This window comes from Oncorhynchus mykiss, chromosome Y (genome assembly GCF_013265735.2).
Source record: "Oncorhynchus mykiss isolate Arlee chromosome Y, USDA_OmykA_1.1, whole genome shotgun sequence".
Taxonomy (NCBI): Eukaryota; Metazoa; Chordata; class Actinopteri; order Salmoniformes; family Salmonidae; genus Oncorhynchus; species Oncorhynchus mykiss.
The window spans coordinates 31449758-31467142 of record NC_048593.1 but is presented as its reverse complement, the minus strand read 5'-3'; the positions used below and the strand labels follow the sequence as shown (position 1 = coordinate 31467142).

At 45.4% G+C, this 17385-nt stretch overlaps 1 protein-coding gene across 1 annotated transcript in view; it reads right to left on the bottom strand.

The window, feature by feature from the left end:
• Positions 1 to 17385, bottom strand: part of ephb4a (eph receptor B4a) — a 50060-nt gene that overhangs the window by 19974 nt on the left and 12701 nt on the right. Inside the window, exons 2-4 of the mRNA XM_036968062.1 lie at positions 10685 to 10755; positions 4792 to 5073; positions 4173 to 4563 (exon numbers count right to left, since the gene is read on the bottom strand). Coding sequence (XP_036823957.1) covers positions 4173 to 4563; positions 4792 to 5073; positions 10685 to 10755 — 744 coding nt within the window. The remainder of the gene's footprint in view (positions 1 to 4172; positions 4564 to 4791; positions 5074 to 10684; positions 10756 to 17385) is intronic.

Sequence of the window (17385 nt, the reverse complement as noted above, 5' to 3'; positions counted from 1 at the left end):
CTGTTAAACAGCCACCACTAACATTGAGTGGCTGCTGCCAACACACTGACTCAACTCCAGCCACTTTAATAATGGGAATTGATGGGAAATGATGTAAAATATATCACTAGCCACTTAAACAATGCTACCTAATATAATGTTTACATACCCTACATTATTCATCTCATATATATATGATGTACATATTCTTTATATATGTACATATTCTTTATCCCCTTACACTTGTGTCTATAAGGTAGTAGTTTTGGAATTGTTACTTGTTGATTACTACTGTATTGTCGGAACTAGAAGCACAAGCATTTCGCTACACTCGCATTAACATCTGCTAACCATGTGTATGTGACAAATAAAATTTGATTTGATTTGATTCTTTCTCTCTACCTGTCTATCTCTCTCCCTCTACCTGTCTCTCTCTCTTTCTCTCTACCTGTCTCTCTCTCTTTCTCTCTACCTGTCTCTCTCTCTCTCTCTCTTTCTCTATACCTGTCTCTCTCTCTTTCCCCCTCTCCCTATTGTGTCTGAGCTGGTCCTTTGTGTAAAAACTCATGTACCCAAGCAGTGCAGGGGTTAAAACCATGTGCAAACAGCTATGGAGTGCAACACAAAAGTATATCTACAGAATCACAAAAGAATCATCAAATAAATCTTACCTGCATATTGCATAGTCTACAATGTATCTTAATGAAAGGCTTTGACAGAGAGTGGAACTGCTCTTAGGATCATACTGATAGATGTGGGATCTTCATTTGAGCCAGTTTGCTACAGCAGGAAAGTAAACCTGCAGCAACAGGAACTGTGCATTATTATGTGGATTATAATTCATTGACATTTTTATAGGGATTGATACATTTTTTTGTTAGGGAAAATCAAGTCTGAAATGTCTAAGTGGAAATTACAAACATTAAAAGCCTTCTAAAACTAAAAAAAAAAAAAAATTGCAACAAAAGACTGATCAAATGAAGATCCTACATCTGTAGTTTCCCCTAACAAGCCCAACCTCTGTGACCAGAGTCCAGGGAGCAACACAGCCACCCAGAGACAGAGACATCAGAGTGCTGTTCATAAATACCCTCTAACTGGCTGGCTGCTGGTGGGATGCTGCAGGGGGAAGAGGTTTATAGCTAACAGATAGGCTCGAGCTGGGCCACTTAAAGAGCTTTATGACCTATCCCCCCTCCCGCTGATGGCACACTCTCAATACATCAACAAACACACTGCCTTTTACCACCCACTTCCCTCTTCTCTGGTGGAGAGAGACATTAAAACAAGAAGACAGCAATAGAAGTTAGCTAAAACACTGTCTGCTGAATGATATGCATGGCTGTGTGTTTATTCTGATGTGCTAAGAGACAGAAACAGAGAGGAGAGAGAGGGTGAGCGAGAGGAGGTGAGAGAGGAGGAGAGAGAGAGGAGAGGGAGAAAGGAGGAAAGAGAGAGAGAGGAGAGAGAGAGAGAGGCGGAGGAGATAGAGTGTGTGTGTGTTCCCTTTCTCTTTAGAGCAGTGTGTGGAATGTGACTAAGGTTGCAAAATTCCGGGAACTTTCAAAAAATTCCTTGGTTTTACAGAATCCTGGTTGGATTTCCTGCATATTCCTTCCTGAATCTGGGAATTTTCCAACCGGGATTTCGGGAAAAAATTTACATTTATTGAAAGTTCACATAATTTTAATTAGCTAGACAGAGGCAACCCACTGCCTGTGGCATTGTGTGTGTGTGTGTGTGTGTGTGTGTGTGTGTGTGTGTGTGTGTGTGTGTGTGTGTGTGTGTGTGTGTGTGTGTGTGTGTGTGTGTGTGTGTGTGTGTGTGTGTGTGTGTGTGTGAGTGTGTTAGAATGGCAGAGATGTATTGCCTTATCGTGCTCTTATCTTCCATTTTCAGTCATCTGCTGTTGTGTTCCAGTAGCAACCTGCTGAGAGGGACCTGTCAGAGCAGCATCATCCCACATCTAACCACTGACATGGAGGAGGGGAAGATAGAACACCATGGAATTGTTCATTGTATCTGCATTTCTGTCCATCTGTCCCTCTCCACCTGTGTGTGTGTGTGTGGCTGTACATGGATAATTCATCTCATTATGGGAGTTGTAGTGCCCAAGGGGAAAACCCCCCCTGCTTCTCTCTCTGTTGTCAGGTTGGCTTTGATGTACCGGTAACGGAAGATGCTTTACCTTCACTCTCCCTCCTTTCTTTTCCTCCATCCTCTCTTCTCTTCTCCCCCCTCTACTCTTCTCCCTCCTCCCTCTTCTCTTCTCCCCCCTCTACTCTTCTCCCTCCTCCCTCTTCTCTTTTCCTCCCTCTACTCTTCTCCCCCCTCTACTCTTCTCCCTCCTCCCTCTTCTCTTTTCCTCCCTCTACTCTTCTCCCCCCTCTACTCTTCTCCCTCCTCCCTCTTCTCTTCTCCCCCCTCTACTCTTCTCCCTCCTCCCTCTTCTCTTTTCCTCCCTCTTCTCTTCTCCTCCCTCTTCTCTTCTCCTCCCTCTTCTCTTCTCCTCCCTCTGCTCTTCTCCTCCCTCCTCTCTTCTCCTCTCTTCTCCTGCCTCCTCTCTTCTCCTCTCTTCTCCTCCCTCCTCTCTTCTCCTCCCTCTTCTCTTCTCTTCTCCTCCCTCCATTAATGACTGATTCACTGGGTCTGACTGACAAACAGTCCTACAATGTCCTAAACGCCACCCTAAGCCACCTAGCCCTGTGACACTTCCCTCACCTCTGACCTCTGCCCTGCGCCCCCTGACCTCCCTCAGTCCCCTCAATATTCCAGGCCCAGCCCCATCACTCTCACTGGTATAATACTGCTTATGTAAGCCTCTTCTCTTCTGTCCCCCGCTCGCCTGCCCTCCATCTCCACCCACCGCCTCCATTGTTTCATTGTTTAAGCCTCAGCTCTCTCTGTATGAGTAAGAGAGAGAGAGAGAGAGGGGTGAGAATGAGTGAGTGAGTGTGAGAGAGCATGAGAGAGAGAGAGAGAGGGGGGGGGGTGAGAGTGAGTGAGTGAGTGTGAGAGAGCATGAGAGAGAGAGAGAGAGAGATAGAGAGAGAGAGAGAGAGGGAGAGTGAGTAAGTGTGAGAGAGCGTGAGAGAGTGAGAGAGAGAGAGAGGGGTGAGAATGAGTGAGTGAGTGTGAGAGTGCGTGTGTGTGAGAGAGAGAGAGAGAGGATTTTAGGATTTTGTTTTATTTTGTGTATGTGTGAGTTAAGTTTTGTTTTGTCCTCTAAATTGGCCATCCCATTCAACAGTACAATGAATGTCATTGTTAGTATTGCTGTCTTTTTTATTTGATTGAGTGTGAGAGAGCGTGAGAATGAGTGAGTGAGTGTGAGAGAGTATGAGAGAGAGAGAGAGAGGGAGAGTGAGTGAGTGTGAGAGAGCGTGAGAGAGAGAGAGAGAGAGAGAGGGTGAGAATGAGTGAGTGAGTGTGAGAGAGCATGAGAGAGAGAGAGAGAGGGAGAGTGAGTGAGTGTGAGAGAGCGTGAGAATGAGTGAGTGAGTGTGAGAGAGTATGAGAGAGAGAGAGAGAGGGAGAGTGAGTGAGTGTGAGAGAGCGTGAGAGAGAGAGAGAGAGAGAGAGAGAGGGTGAGAATGAGTGAGTGAGTGTGAGAGAGCATGAGAGAGAGAGAGAGAGGGAGAGTGAGTGAGTGTGAGAGAGCGTGAGAGAGAGAGAGAGAGGGTGAGAATGAGTGAGTGAGTGTGAGAGAGCGTGAGAGAGAGAGAGAGAGAGAGAGAGAGCGTGAGAATGAGTGAGTGAGTGTGAGAGAGTATGAGAGAGAGAGAGAGAGGGAGAGTGAGTGAGTGTGAGAGAGCGTGAGAGAGAGAGAGAGAGAGAGAGGGTGAGAATGAGTGAGTGAGTGTGAGAGAGCATGAGAGAGAGAGGGAGAGTGAGTGAGTGTGAGAGAGCGTGAGAGAGAGAGAGAGAGAGAGAGAGAGAGAGAGAGAGAGAGGGGTGAGAATGAGTGAGTGAGTGTGAGAGAGTGTGAGAGAGAGAGAGAGGGGGAGAGTGAGAGAGTGAGCGAGAGAGAGAGAGAGAGAGAGAGGGTGAGAATGAGTGAGTGAGTGTGAGAGAGCGTGAGAAAGAGAGAGAGAGAGGGAGTGAGTGAGTGAGTAAAAGGACAGAGAGAATAGCTTCCCATCTAAACAGATGAGACAGCATATTATCCTCTCTTGTCTTCAAACCCCCCTTACCTGAGCAACGGGTGTGTCCGTCGGCTGGCTCGTACCCGGGCAGACAGCCACAGGAGGTAGTGGGCTGGCCCACCCATTGGCCGTCCTCTCCACAAAAGAGTTTAGGTGGCCGTGGCCGGGGCCCCTGCTGGGCAGCGTTGTCCACACACACCCCCTGGGCCTCCTGCACCAGGGTACGGGGCACAGTCTCAGGGAAGGAGGACAGGGAGCTGGCTAGGGCGGGACACTTCTTGAAGAACACCCTGGCAGACAGCAGGGCCATGCAGGCTCCCTGGGCCTGGAAGGCCAGGTAGAAGCCCCTCTTAGACAGAGGCCCCAGCCGCAGCGTCTTCACATTGAACTTACGCTCCCCGCCCTTCCTCAGCAGGAAGTCTGCAGCCACTGTGTCCACCTACAGGATGACAGGAGGGAGAGGCAGGCGGTCAACACAAACACAGGAAGTAATATCTCTACATAGAATTCAACATCCCAAAAGTCTACTTGAAGAGCTCCCATTCCAGTGGGTCCGTGTGTGTTCAGTGTAGGTGTGTATGTCAGCATGTGTACAGCTGTTCTCCCCATCGAGGAGGGTTTTGTCATTGACTGTTGATGTGTGTGTGTGTGTACAGTAGCTGTGTACCTTAATATAGGGGTTCTCCATCCAGGATGGGTGAGTGGGTGTAGCCTCGTCAGAGTCGGCCTGGTAGTAGAAGAGGTTGAAGGTCTCCTTGCAGCTGCGGTGGTGTGTGACTCTGGATGAACACTCGATCATGGTGAAGCGCAGCTCCACGTACACCTGGGACGCTCCCCGACGCTGGATCAGCCCGCTGCGCAGCCAATGGCTGGAGGCGCCATCCATCTGGCAGATCTGATAGGTCCTCACGCTATTGTTCTCCTCGTCCAGACCACTCACCTCCTCCCACTGAGACAAAGGGCGGAAAGTGAGGAGAAGAGATACCATGAATGACCATGAATGACACATCATTATATAGTAGGTATGCAGGGTATAAAGAGAGTTCAAAGGTAGGAGGATGGACCCAGGATTGGATGGACCCATGGTCTACAGAGAGAGAGTGGCTCTCAAGAGAAGACAGGCTATGTGCACACTGCCCACCAAATGAGATGGAAACTGAACTGCACCTTTAACCTCCACCAAATGTATGACCAGATTAGAGACACATACAGTTGAAGTCGGAAGTTTACATAAACTTAGGTTGGAGTCATTAAAACTTGTTTTTCAATCACTCCACAAATGTCTTGTTAACAAACTATAGTTTTGGCAAGTCGGTTAGGACATCTACTTTGTGCATGACACAAGTAATTTTTCCAACAATTGTTTACAGATAGATTATTTCACTTATAATTCACTGTATCACAATTCCAGTGGGTCAGAAGTTTACATACAAAAAATTGACTGTGCCTTTAAACAGCTTGGAAAATTCTAGAAAATGATGTCATGGCTTTAGAAGCTTCTGATAGGCTAATTGACATCATTTGAGTCAATTGGAAGGTCGAGGTCAACCGATTAATCGGAATGGTCGATTAATTAGGGCCGATTTCAAGTTTTCATAACAATCGGTAATTGTCGTTTTTGGACACCGATCATGGCCGATTACATTGCACTCCACGAGGAGACTGCGTGGCAGGCTGACTACCTGTTTTGCGAGTGCAGCAAGGAGCCAAGGTAAGTTGCTAGCTAGCATTAAACTTACCTTATAAAAAACAATCAATCTTAACATAATCACTAATTAACTACACATGGTTGATTATATTACTAGTTTATCTAGCTTGTCCTGCGTTACATATAATTGATGCGATGCCTGTTAATTTATCATTGAATCACAGCCTACTTCGCCAAACAGGTGATTTAACAAGAGCATTCGCGAAAAAAAGGACTGTCGTTGCACCAATGTGTACCTAACCATAAACATCAATGCCTTTCTTTAAAATCAATACACAAGTATATATTTTTAAACCTGCATATTTAGCTAATATTGCCTGCTAACATGAATTTCTTTGAACTAGGGAAATTGTGTCACTTCTCTTGCATCAGAGTCAGGGTATATGCAGCAGTTTGGGCCGCCTGGCTCGTTGCGAACTGTGTTAAGAGTATTTCTTCCTAACAAAGACAGCCAACTTTGCCAAACGGGGGATGATTTAACAAAAGCGCATTTGCGAAACAAACACAATCGTTGCACGACTGTACCTAACCATAAACATCAATGCCTTTCTTAAAATCAATACACAGAAGTATATATTTTAAACCTGCATGTTTAGTTAAAAGAAATTCAGGTTAGAAGGCAATATTAACTAGGGAATTGATGTCACTTCTTTTGCATTCATTGCACGCAGAGTCAGGGTACATGCAACAGTTTGGGCCGCCTGGCTCATTGCGAACTAATTTGCCAGAATGTTACGTAATTATGACATAACATTGAAGGTTGTGCAATGTAACAGTAATATTTAGACTTATGGATGCCACCCGTTAGATAAAATACGGAACAGTTACGTATTTCACTGAAAGAATAAACACTTTGTTTTCAAAATGATAGTTTCCGGATTTGACCATATTAATGACCAAAGGCTCGTATTTCTGTGTGTTATTATGTTATAATTAAGTCTATGATTTGAAATTTGATAGAGCAGTCTGACTGAGCGGTGGTAGGCAGCAGCAGGTTCGAAAGCATTCATTCAAACAGCACGTTACTGCGTTTGCCAGCAGCTCTTCATTGCGCTGTTTATGACTTCAAGCCTATCAACTCCCGAGATTAGGCTGGCAATACTAAAGTACCTATTATAACATCCAATTGTCAAAGGCTGGCTTTTGCCACATTTCAGGCTTCAAACATAAAGATATAAAACTGTATTTTTTTGTGAAGAATCAACAACAAGTGGGACACAATCATGAAGTGGAACGACATTTATTGGATATTTCAAACTTTTTTAACAAATCAAAAACTGAAAAATTGGGCGTGCAAAATTATTCAGCCCCTTTACTTTCAGTGCAGCAAACCCTCTCCAGAAGTTCAGTGAGGATCTCTGAATGATCCAATGTTGACCTAAATGACTAATGATGATAAATACAATCCACCTGTGTGTAATCAAGTCTCCGTATAAATGCACCTGCACTGTGATAGTCTCAGAGGTCCGTTAAAAGCGCAGAGAGCATCATGAAGAACAAGGAACACACCAGGCAGGTCCGAGATACTGTTGTGAAGAAGTTTAAAGCCGGATTTGGATACAAAAAGATTTCCCAAGCTTTAAACATCCCAAGGAGCACTGTGCAAGCGATAATATTGAAATGGAAGGAGTATCAGACCACTGCAAATCTACCAAGACCTGGCCGTCCCTCTAAACTTTCAGCTCATACAAGGAGAAGACTGATCAGAGATGCAGCCAAGAGGCCCATGATCACTCTGGATGAACTGCAGAGATCTACAGCTGAGGTGGGAGACTCTGTCCATAGGACAACAATCAGTCGTATATTGCACAAATCTGGCCTTTATGGAAGAGTGGCAAGAAGAAAGCCATTTCTTAAAGATATCCATAAAAAGTGTTGTTTAAAGTTTGCCACAAGCCACCTGGGAGACACACCAAACATGTGGAAGAAGGTGCTCTGGTCAGATGAAACCAAAATTGAACTTTTTGGCAACAATGCAAAACGTTATGTTTGGCGTAAAAGCAACACAGCTGAACACACCATCCCCACTGTCAAACATTGTGGTGGCAGCATCATGGTTTGGGCCTGCTTTTCTTCAGCAGGGACAGGGAAGATGGTTAAAATTGATGGGAAGATGGATGGAGCCAAATACAGGACCATTCTGGAAGAAAACCTGTAAGAGTCTGCAAAAGACCTGAGACTGGGACGGAGATTTGTCTTCCAACAAGACAATGATCCAAAACATAAAGCAAAATCTACAATGGAATGGTTCAAAAATAAACATATCCAGGCGTTAGAATGGCCAAGTCAAAGTCCAGACCTGAATCCAATCGAGAATCTGTGGAAAGAACTGAAAACTGCTGTTCACAAATGCTCTCCATCCAACCTCACTGAGCTCGAGCTGTTTTGCAAGGAGGAATGGGAAAAAACTTCAGTCTCTCGATGTGCAAAACTGATAGAGACATACCCCAAGCGACTTACAGCTGTAATCGCAGCAAAAGGTGGAGCTACAAAGTATTAACTTAAGGGGGCTGAATAATTTTGCACGCCCAATTTTTCAGTTTTTGATTTGTTAAAAAAGTTTGAAATATCCAATAAATGTTGTTCCACTTCATGATTGTGTCCCACTTGTTGTTGATTCTTCACAAAAAAATTTGGCAAAAGGTCGCAAAGTTCAAGGGGGCCGAATACTTTCGCAAGGCACTGTATATGAAATACAAACGGTATAGAGAGAAATAGTCCTATAAATCCTATAATAACTACAACCTAAAACTTCTTATCTGGGAATATTGAAGACTCATGTTAAAAGGAACCACCAGCTTTCATATGTTCTGAGCAAGGAACTTAAACGTTAGCTTTTTTACATGGCACATATTGCTCTTTTACTTTCTTCTGCAACATTTTGTTTATGCATTATTTAAACCAAATTGAACATGTTTCATTATTTATTTGAGACTAAATAGATTTATTGATGTATTATGTTAAGTTCATTGTTCATTCAGTATTGTTGTCATTGTCATTTTCACAAATATATATGTATAAAAATCGGCCAATTAATCGGAATTTTCAGCTTTTTTAATCTGCTTTTTTGGTCCACCAATAATCGGTATCGGTATTGAAAAATCATAATCGGTCGACCCTAATTGGAGGTGTACCTGTGGATGTACTGACATCATGGGTAAATCAAAAGACATCAGCCAAGACCTCAGAAAAAAAATTGTAGACCTCCACAAGTCTGGTTCATCCTTGGGAGCAATTTCCACCTGAAGGTACCACGTTCATCTGTACACACAATAGTACGCAAGTATAAACACCATGGGACCATGCAGTCATCATACCACTCAGATAGGAGGCGTGAAAAGTGCAAATTAACCCCAAAACAAAAGAAAAGGACCTTATGAAGATGCTGGAGGAAACAGGTACAAAAGTATCTATATCCACAGTAAAAGGAGTCCTATATCGACATAACCTGAAAGGCCGCTCAGCAAGGAAGAAGCCACTGCTCCAAAACCGCCAGAAAAAAGCCAGACTACGTTTTGCAACTGGACATGGGGACAAAGATCGTACTTTTTGGAGAAATGTCCTCTGGTGTGAAAATTAAATGAAATGAAAATAGGACTGTTTGGCCATAATGACCATCGTTATGTTTGGAGGAAAAAGGGGGAGGCTTGCCGAAGAACACCATCCCAACCGTGAAGCATGGGGGTGGTAGCATCATGTTGTGGGGGTGCTTTGCTGCAGGAGGGACTGGTGCACTTCACATAATAGATGGCATCACGAGGTAGGAAAATTAGGTGGATATATTGAAGCAACATCTCAAGACATCAGTCAGGAAGTTAAAGCTTGGTCGCAAATGGTTCTTTCAAAGGGACAATGACCCCAAGCATACTTCCAAAGTTGTGGCAAAATGGCTTAAGGACAACAAAGTCAAGGTATTGGAGTGGCCATCACAAATCCCTGACCTCAATCCTATAGAAAATGTGTGGGCAGAACTGAAGAAGTGTGTGCGAGCAAGGAGGCCTACAAACCTGACTCAGTTACACCTGCTCTGTCAGGAGGAATGGGCCAGAATTCACCCAACTTATTGTGGGAATCTTGTGGCAGGCTATCCGAAACGTTTGACCCAAGTTAAACAATTTAAAGGCAATGCTACCAAATACTAATTGAGTGTATGTAGACTTCTGACCCACTGGGAATGTGATGAAAGAAATAAAAGATTAAATAAATCTTTCTCTCTATTATTCTGACATTTCACATTGTTAAAATAAATAGGTGATCCTAACTGACCTAAGACAGGGAATTTATACTATCATTAAATGTCAGGAATTGTGAAAAACTGATTTTAAATGTATTTGGCTAAGGTGTATGTAAACTTCCGACTTCAACAGTATTTTCCTCAGACTACACAGAACCACAAAGAATTCGAAAACAAATAAACTCCCATATCTAGCAGCAAGATTTGTGACCTGTTGCCACAAGAAAAGGGCAACCAGTGAAGAACAAACACCATTGTAAATCCAATCTATATTCATGCTTATTTATTTTCCCTTTTGTACTTTAACTATTTGCACATCATTACAATACTGTATATAGACCTAATATGAAGTGAAATGTCTTTATTATATTGGAACTTTTCAATTGAAATGAAATCTCAACTCGTGTTGCTCTTGTGAATCCTCTGCAGAAGTAGGTAATCGAGGAGGGGGAGCATAGCCCTCCGTTCACCTACTAACGAATTGACACTCGACCTTGGTTTCCGGGTCCAGGAGGATCAGAGGAGCTGAGAAGAGGACAGACTTTTTCCCAATTGAGAATCTCCCAGAAAGAAAGTAGAAGATAATGAGAGGAACCATTTGGGGGTCAGTATACACACCTGAGGGTTGTCATGGGAGTAGACGGTCCATCTGAGATCTGACGTTTCTGTCTTAGTGTTCATCAGGACCTCTGTGAAGACAGACATGTAACAACATGCTAAGGACACACACACTTCAACAGTAGACCCAGAGACATTTTAATACAGATATACACACTGGTTGAGGCAGTAGAACTGTGTCATGTATAAATCAAGTAGCTCTAGCTATACCCACTGCTTCAATGTAACGGGGGGTTGATGATACGTCACTACTGAGAGGGACATTAGACAGTGAAAAACAGAGTTCTGTGCCAAATAGACCCTGTTCTTTCCCCCTCCCTCGCTCCCTCCCACCCTCCCTCCCGTTCCTCCATGTCTGTGGTCAGTATCATACAGGTCTGGCTTAATGCCTCCCCCTTGTTTCTAGATTAAAAATAACCTGCTGAGAAACCTCTCTGTCCTCAGGGGGAGAGGGGGACATTGGGACTAGCTGTGGGAACAAGGGGATATTCCAATTGCACATACACAACACAACAGACACACACACAACACTCAAGCTCACTCTCAAGTATTCACAGAGCACACACAAACACGCTTGTATAGCGCCTACACCTACTGAACAACATGCACACCCCTCCAGCCGTGAGCTGTGATTAAAAATGAAATGATTTTGTGTAATCTCCTGAAGCGTCGGCCGAATACCAGCTCTCTTACAGCCAGAACATTTCTGCTATGATTGAGTAATTCAATACGGATTGAGAACGGAGGAGGAACAATGCAGAAATATCACAGGCACGCGGAACTGAAATGATTTCTTTTCCTGTGAAAATGTCTCTTCCTCCAGCTGTCCCTCAGTAGACTGGCTCGCTCCTGTATTGTGAGCTGACCATTAGTTATTGATGGGATGAGGTTTCCTTCCATCTGAAGCCCAGTGGTGTGTTTTAAAACCGTGTCCTGTTTGTCCATACCTAAGGGGTTTCCCTGCAGGGGTCCTTCTCAGGGGTCAGGCTTGTCTGCAGGTAAGCCAGTCACATGACCATCCCCAGCCGTGCCCACATCGTCTCCCCACTACCAGGCTTCCTTTGATCTATGATTACACCTCCTCAGAGCACCGTGCACAAATACCAACATCTCTCTTTATCTCTTCAATTCCTTCCTTCCTCTCTCTCACCCCACCCTGCCTTTGTCTCAAAAGGGAATTACTTTTATCTATCTTGGTACACTCTCTGGCACAGTCTGCTTTTGGAAAGATAGAATGAAAGGTTTCTATCACGTGTGTGTCTCTGGGTGAGCTGTCTTTAGAACAGAGCAGAATCATGCCATCAATAATTCCAATTTGATAAGAATCCTGCAGGTTTGACAGATTGTCGTTACACTGAGGCTCATTTGATACCTGTGCCTGGCTTTAACAGTCTTCCCTCCCTGTCTCTGACAGGCTAAACACTTCCTTCTCTCTCTCTCTCTCTCTCTCTCTCTCTCTCTCCATATCTCTTGCTTTCTCCATTGACAGTCCCTGAGAGCCCTGACATCTCCCTCCCTCTCTTTCTCCCTCCTTCCCTCCGTCTCTCAACTACACTCTTCTCCCATCCTTCCCTGGGACTAGCAGGCTGCAGAGGGCTGATAACCACAGTCCAACACCCTGAATAAAGAGATGGACACCTGGGAGGCAAGGAGAGTTGAGTTGGGGGGGTGAGGAGATGGAGGAGGATGATGGGTGAGGAGGTAGAGGAGGATGATGGGTGAGGAGGTTGAGGAGGATGATGGGTGAGGAGGTAGAGGAGGATGATGGGTGAGGAGGTAGACGAGGATGATGGGTGAGGAGGTTGAGGAGGATGAAGGGTGAAGGGTTGAGGAGGATGAGGGATGAAGGGTGAAGAGGATGAGGGATAAAGGGTTGAGGAGGATGAGGGATGAAGGGGTGAGGAGGATGAAGGGTAAGGAGGATGAGGGATGAAGGGTTGAGGAGGATGAGGGGTGAAGGGTTGAGGAGGATGAGGGGTGAAGGGTTGAGGAGGATGAGGGGTGAAGGGTTGAGGAAGATGAGGGGTGAAGGGTTGAGGAGGATGAGGGGTGAAGGGTTGAGGAGGATGAGGGATGAAGGGTTGAGGAGGATGAGGGGTGAAGGGTTGAGGAGGATGAGGGATGAAGGGTTGAGGAGGATGAGGGATGAAGGGTTGAGGAGGATGAGGGGTGAAGGGTTGAGGAGGATGAGGGGTGAAGGGTTGAGGAGGATGAGGGGTGAAGGGTTGAGGAGGATGAGGGGTGAAGGGTTGAGGAAGATGAGGGGTGAAGGGTTGAGGAGGATGAGGGGTGAAGGGTTGAGGAGGATGAGGGGTGAAGGGTTGAGGAGGATGAGGGGTGAAGGGTTGAGGAAGATGAGGGGTGAAGGGTTGAGGAGGATGAGGGGTGAAGGGTTGAGGAGGATGAGGGGTGAAGGGTTGAGGAAGATGAGGGGTGAAGGGTTGAGGAGGATGAGGGGTGAAGGGTTGAGGAGGATGAGGGGTGAAGGGTTGAGGAGGATGAGGGGTGAAGGGTTGAGGAAGATGAGGGGTGAAGGGTTGAGGAGGATGAGGGGTGAAGGGTTGAGGAGGATGAGGGGTGAAGGGTTGAGGAAGATGAGGGGTGAAGGGTTGAGGAGGATGAGGGATGAAGGGTTGAGGAGGATGAGGGGTGAAGGGTTGAGGAGGATGAGGGCTGATGTAGGGAGCGGCAGGGTCGCTCTCAGCTTTAGACAGGAGTGTAAAAAGTGTAACTCCATCCTTGGGGAATGGAGGAATGGGAAGGTATGGTGGTGAGGTGTTTCCCAAGTTTGTGTTCTGCCTCAAGTTCACAGGAAAACAAATTATACAGCGTCTTCATGGTGGTAACTGGTGCACCACTTTAGAATGGAGTCACGTGCGCACCCATATACACACTGTGCCATTCCTCACCTGCTCCTGCTGATGTCCTATGATGATCATTCAAAAGGAGCAGCAGAAACAAAGCAGTCACCCCCTCCAGGCACAGCCCGGTACGGCAGCCGGGTGTATGAGGTGTGTGTGTAATCAGTGTTTATCACTGCTCTATCATTATGTTTTATGAGACAGGATGCATGTGTGTGTTTGTCTGAGGGTTTATATATATGCATGTACAGACATGTAAAACTATATGATACAGTACAGCCCATCCAACAGTAAATGGAGGATATCATTGAGATGGGACTGACTGAACATCCTGGGACTGACTGAACACACTGGGACTGACTGAACACACTGGGACCGACTGAACACACTGGGGCCGACTGAACACACTGGGGCTGAATGAACACACTGGGACCGACTGAAAACACTGGGACTGACTGAACACACTGGGACCAACTGAACACACTGGGACCGACTGAACACACTGGGGCTGACTGAACACACTGGGGCTGACTGAACACACTGGGACTGACTGAACACACTGGGGCTGACTGAGCACACACACATGCACAGACACACACACACACACACAAACACACACCACACTCTTAGAAAAAAGGCTTCCAAAGGGGTTATTCGGCTGTCCCCATTGGAGAACCCTTGTTGGTTCCAAAGGATTCTCCTATGGGGACGACCAAAGAACCCTTTTAGATTCTAGATAGCACCGTGCAGGGTTGGGATCAATTCAGAATATTGGAATTGACTCCCATCCAACTCATGAGTTGAAATTCAAACTGATTTGGCCACACCTCACAGGATATAGAATTTGAGTTTGAGTGACAGGAAGTAGATTTAACTGAGTACAATTCAAATACATTCCAGTCAGTCAAATGACATGAGAGTTGAATTATATCTGACAGGTCACACTTCCAGATACCAAACAATATATCACATTTCTCTGGAAACAATGTTCATAAACTCTTTTAACCTTCCTGCTTAGAATAGCCAGTTACAGTATATTTACACCAACCATTTCTTTTGGTTGGATTCTTTTTGAAGGCCTTAGGGTCAACTTGAGGGTGAAACTAAATATAATTAAAATTAGACTATTCACATACAGGTTTCATTTTCCTTTATCAGGGAAAACCAATTATTTCAACAATATTTTGTATGCATGTAATTAACAACATGTTTGATGTTTTATGTACAATATGTATATTTGTATAGACTACACATAATATAGAATAGAAGAGGCCTTTGAAATTAATTTAATTTAATTTCACTGAATTCAATTATATTTCCTTTATTTCAAATTCGAATTGGAGATGGAGCCGTACCTCATCCTGACCTTCCACCACTCCAGAGATCAGTAAAGACTCCTGACCTTCCACCACCCCAGAGAGCAGTAAAGACTCCTGACCTTCCACCACTCCAGAGAGCAGTAAAGACTCCTGACCTTCCACCACTCCAGAGAGCAGTAAAGACTCCTGACCTTCCACCACTCCAGAGAGCAGTAAAGACTCCTGACCTTCCACCACCCCAGAGATCAGTAAAGACTCCTGACCTTCCACCACCCCAGAGAGCAGTAAAGACCCCTGACCTTCCACCACTCCAGAGATAAGAAAATACTCTGGGCATTTCACCACTCTAAAGAGCAGTAAAGACTCATGAACTTCCACCACCTCAGAGAGCAGTAAAGACTCCTGACCTTCCACTTCCCTAGAGAGCAGTAAAGACTCCTGACCTTCCACCACCTCAGATAGCAGCAAAGACTCCTGTCCTTCCACCACCTCAGAGAGCAGTAAAGACTCCTGTCCTTCCACCACCTCAGAGAGCAGTAAAGACTCCTGATCCTCCACCTCCCTAGAGATCAGTAAAGACTCCTGATCCTCCACCTCCCTCGAGAGAAGTAAAGACTCCTGACCTTCCACCACCTCAGATAGCAGTAAAGACTCCTGTCCTTCCACCACCTCAGAGAGCAGTACAGACTCCTGAACTTCCACCTCCCTAGAGATCAGTAAAGACTCCTGATCCTCCACCTCCCCCGAGAGCAGTAAAGACTCCTGACCTTCCACCACCTCAGAGAGCAGTAAAGACTCCTGAACTTCCACCACCTCAGGGAGCAGTAAAGACTCCTGACCTTCCACAACCTCAGAGAGCAGTAAAGACTCCTGAACTTCCACCACCTCAGAGAGCAGTAAAGACTCCTGGCCTTCCACCACCACAGAGAGAAGTAAAGACTCATGTCCTTCCACCACCCCAGAGAGCAGTAAAGACTCCTGATCCTCCACCTCCCTAGAGAGCAGTAAAGACTCCTGAACTTCCACCTCCATAGAGATCAGTAAAGACTCCTGACCTTCCACCACCTCAGAAAGCAGTAAAGACTTCTGACCTTCTACGACCTCAGAGAGCAGTAAAGACTCCGAACCTTCTACGACCTCAGAGAGCAGTAAAGACTTCTGACCTTCTACGACCTCAGAGAGCAGTAAAGACTCCGAACCTTCTACGACCTCAGAGAGCAGTAAAGACTCCGGACCTTTCACGACCTCAGAGAGCAGTAAAGACTCCGGACAGGGCTCTCCCTGCTGTAGAAGAACCCTACCATACTACCAGCTCTGTTCCAAAGACTCCAACTCCATCCACTCCACACAGCAGGTGAATAAACCCACGTCTCCAGTCTTTAAATAAGTGACCTTGAATATGATAGCTGCTGCATGACCCAACCTATTCAGAGTTGGAACACAAACCCTCTCTTTAATTACAGACCGACTTCTTCACTTTCCTCTCTACCTCTCTGCTACTTGCCCTTCCACTTTCTCGCTTTTCCTCTCTCTCTCTCTCTCTCTGGCTGCTCTGGAGTGTCATAAGGAAATGATAGGCCTGTGAGCCTTCGCTCTGCATTGGCTACAATTAGACCCATGCTTTAATTAAGGAAACCCAGAGTGCCAATTACCCCCTACACGCCTAGAGAGAGAAGGAGCGAGGAGAGATAGAGAAGAGATAAAGTGGGAAGGTGGCTGAGAAGGAGAGAACGGAGATTCTGGTTAGGGTAGGATGGGAGAACATGCTAAGAGGAGAGGGAAAGAGAAAGTCAGGGGTGGGGAGAAGAGTGCAGGAGTGTTGGACAGCGCTGACCTGGGTTAAGGATGTATGGGAGTGCTGGGAGGGAGAAACAGACAGAAACAGATGAAGGCAGAGAAGGAGAGATGAAAAAAGACTAGTGGAGCTTATCAGGGCATTTGGCCACTAAGACACCACCTTGCAGTCTTCGTGTGTGTGTGTGTGTGTGTGTGTGTGTGTGTGTGTGTGTGTGTGTGTGTGTGTGTGTGTGTGTGTGTGTGTGTGTGTGTGCGTGTGTGTGTCTTCAAGCACAAGAGTGTGCGTCATATATCACAATACAGATGTAAGATCTTAATTTGATCACTCTTTTGTTGCTGAGAATTGTCCTTCACAGCAGGAAATGGAAACTTGCAGTGTATTTGAGTTTTTAAAAGGGTTTTAAAGTTTGTAATTTCCACGTAGAAATTTCAGACTTGATTTGCCGTAATGAAAAATGTATCAACCCCTACAAATGTCCATTCATTATAATCCACGTAGTAATTCACATTTCCTGTTGCTGCAGGATTTTTCTTCTGCTGTAGCAAACTGGCTCAAATTAAGATCCTACATCTGTAGTGTATGTTCAAAACCTGATGTGTGTCTGTTTATGTGTGTTTGACATAGAGTTGAGCCTGTGAGATTAGGTCTCCCCCTCTCCTATAATCCCACACCCCTCCTTCCCGTTTCCTGCTTCTCTCCTGGTCTGAAGGGAGCTGAGGAGTG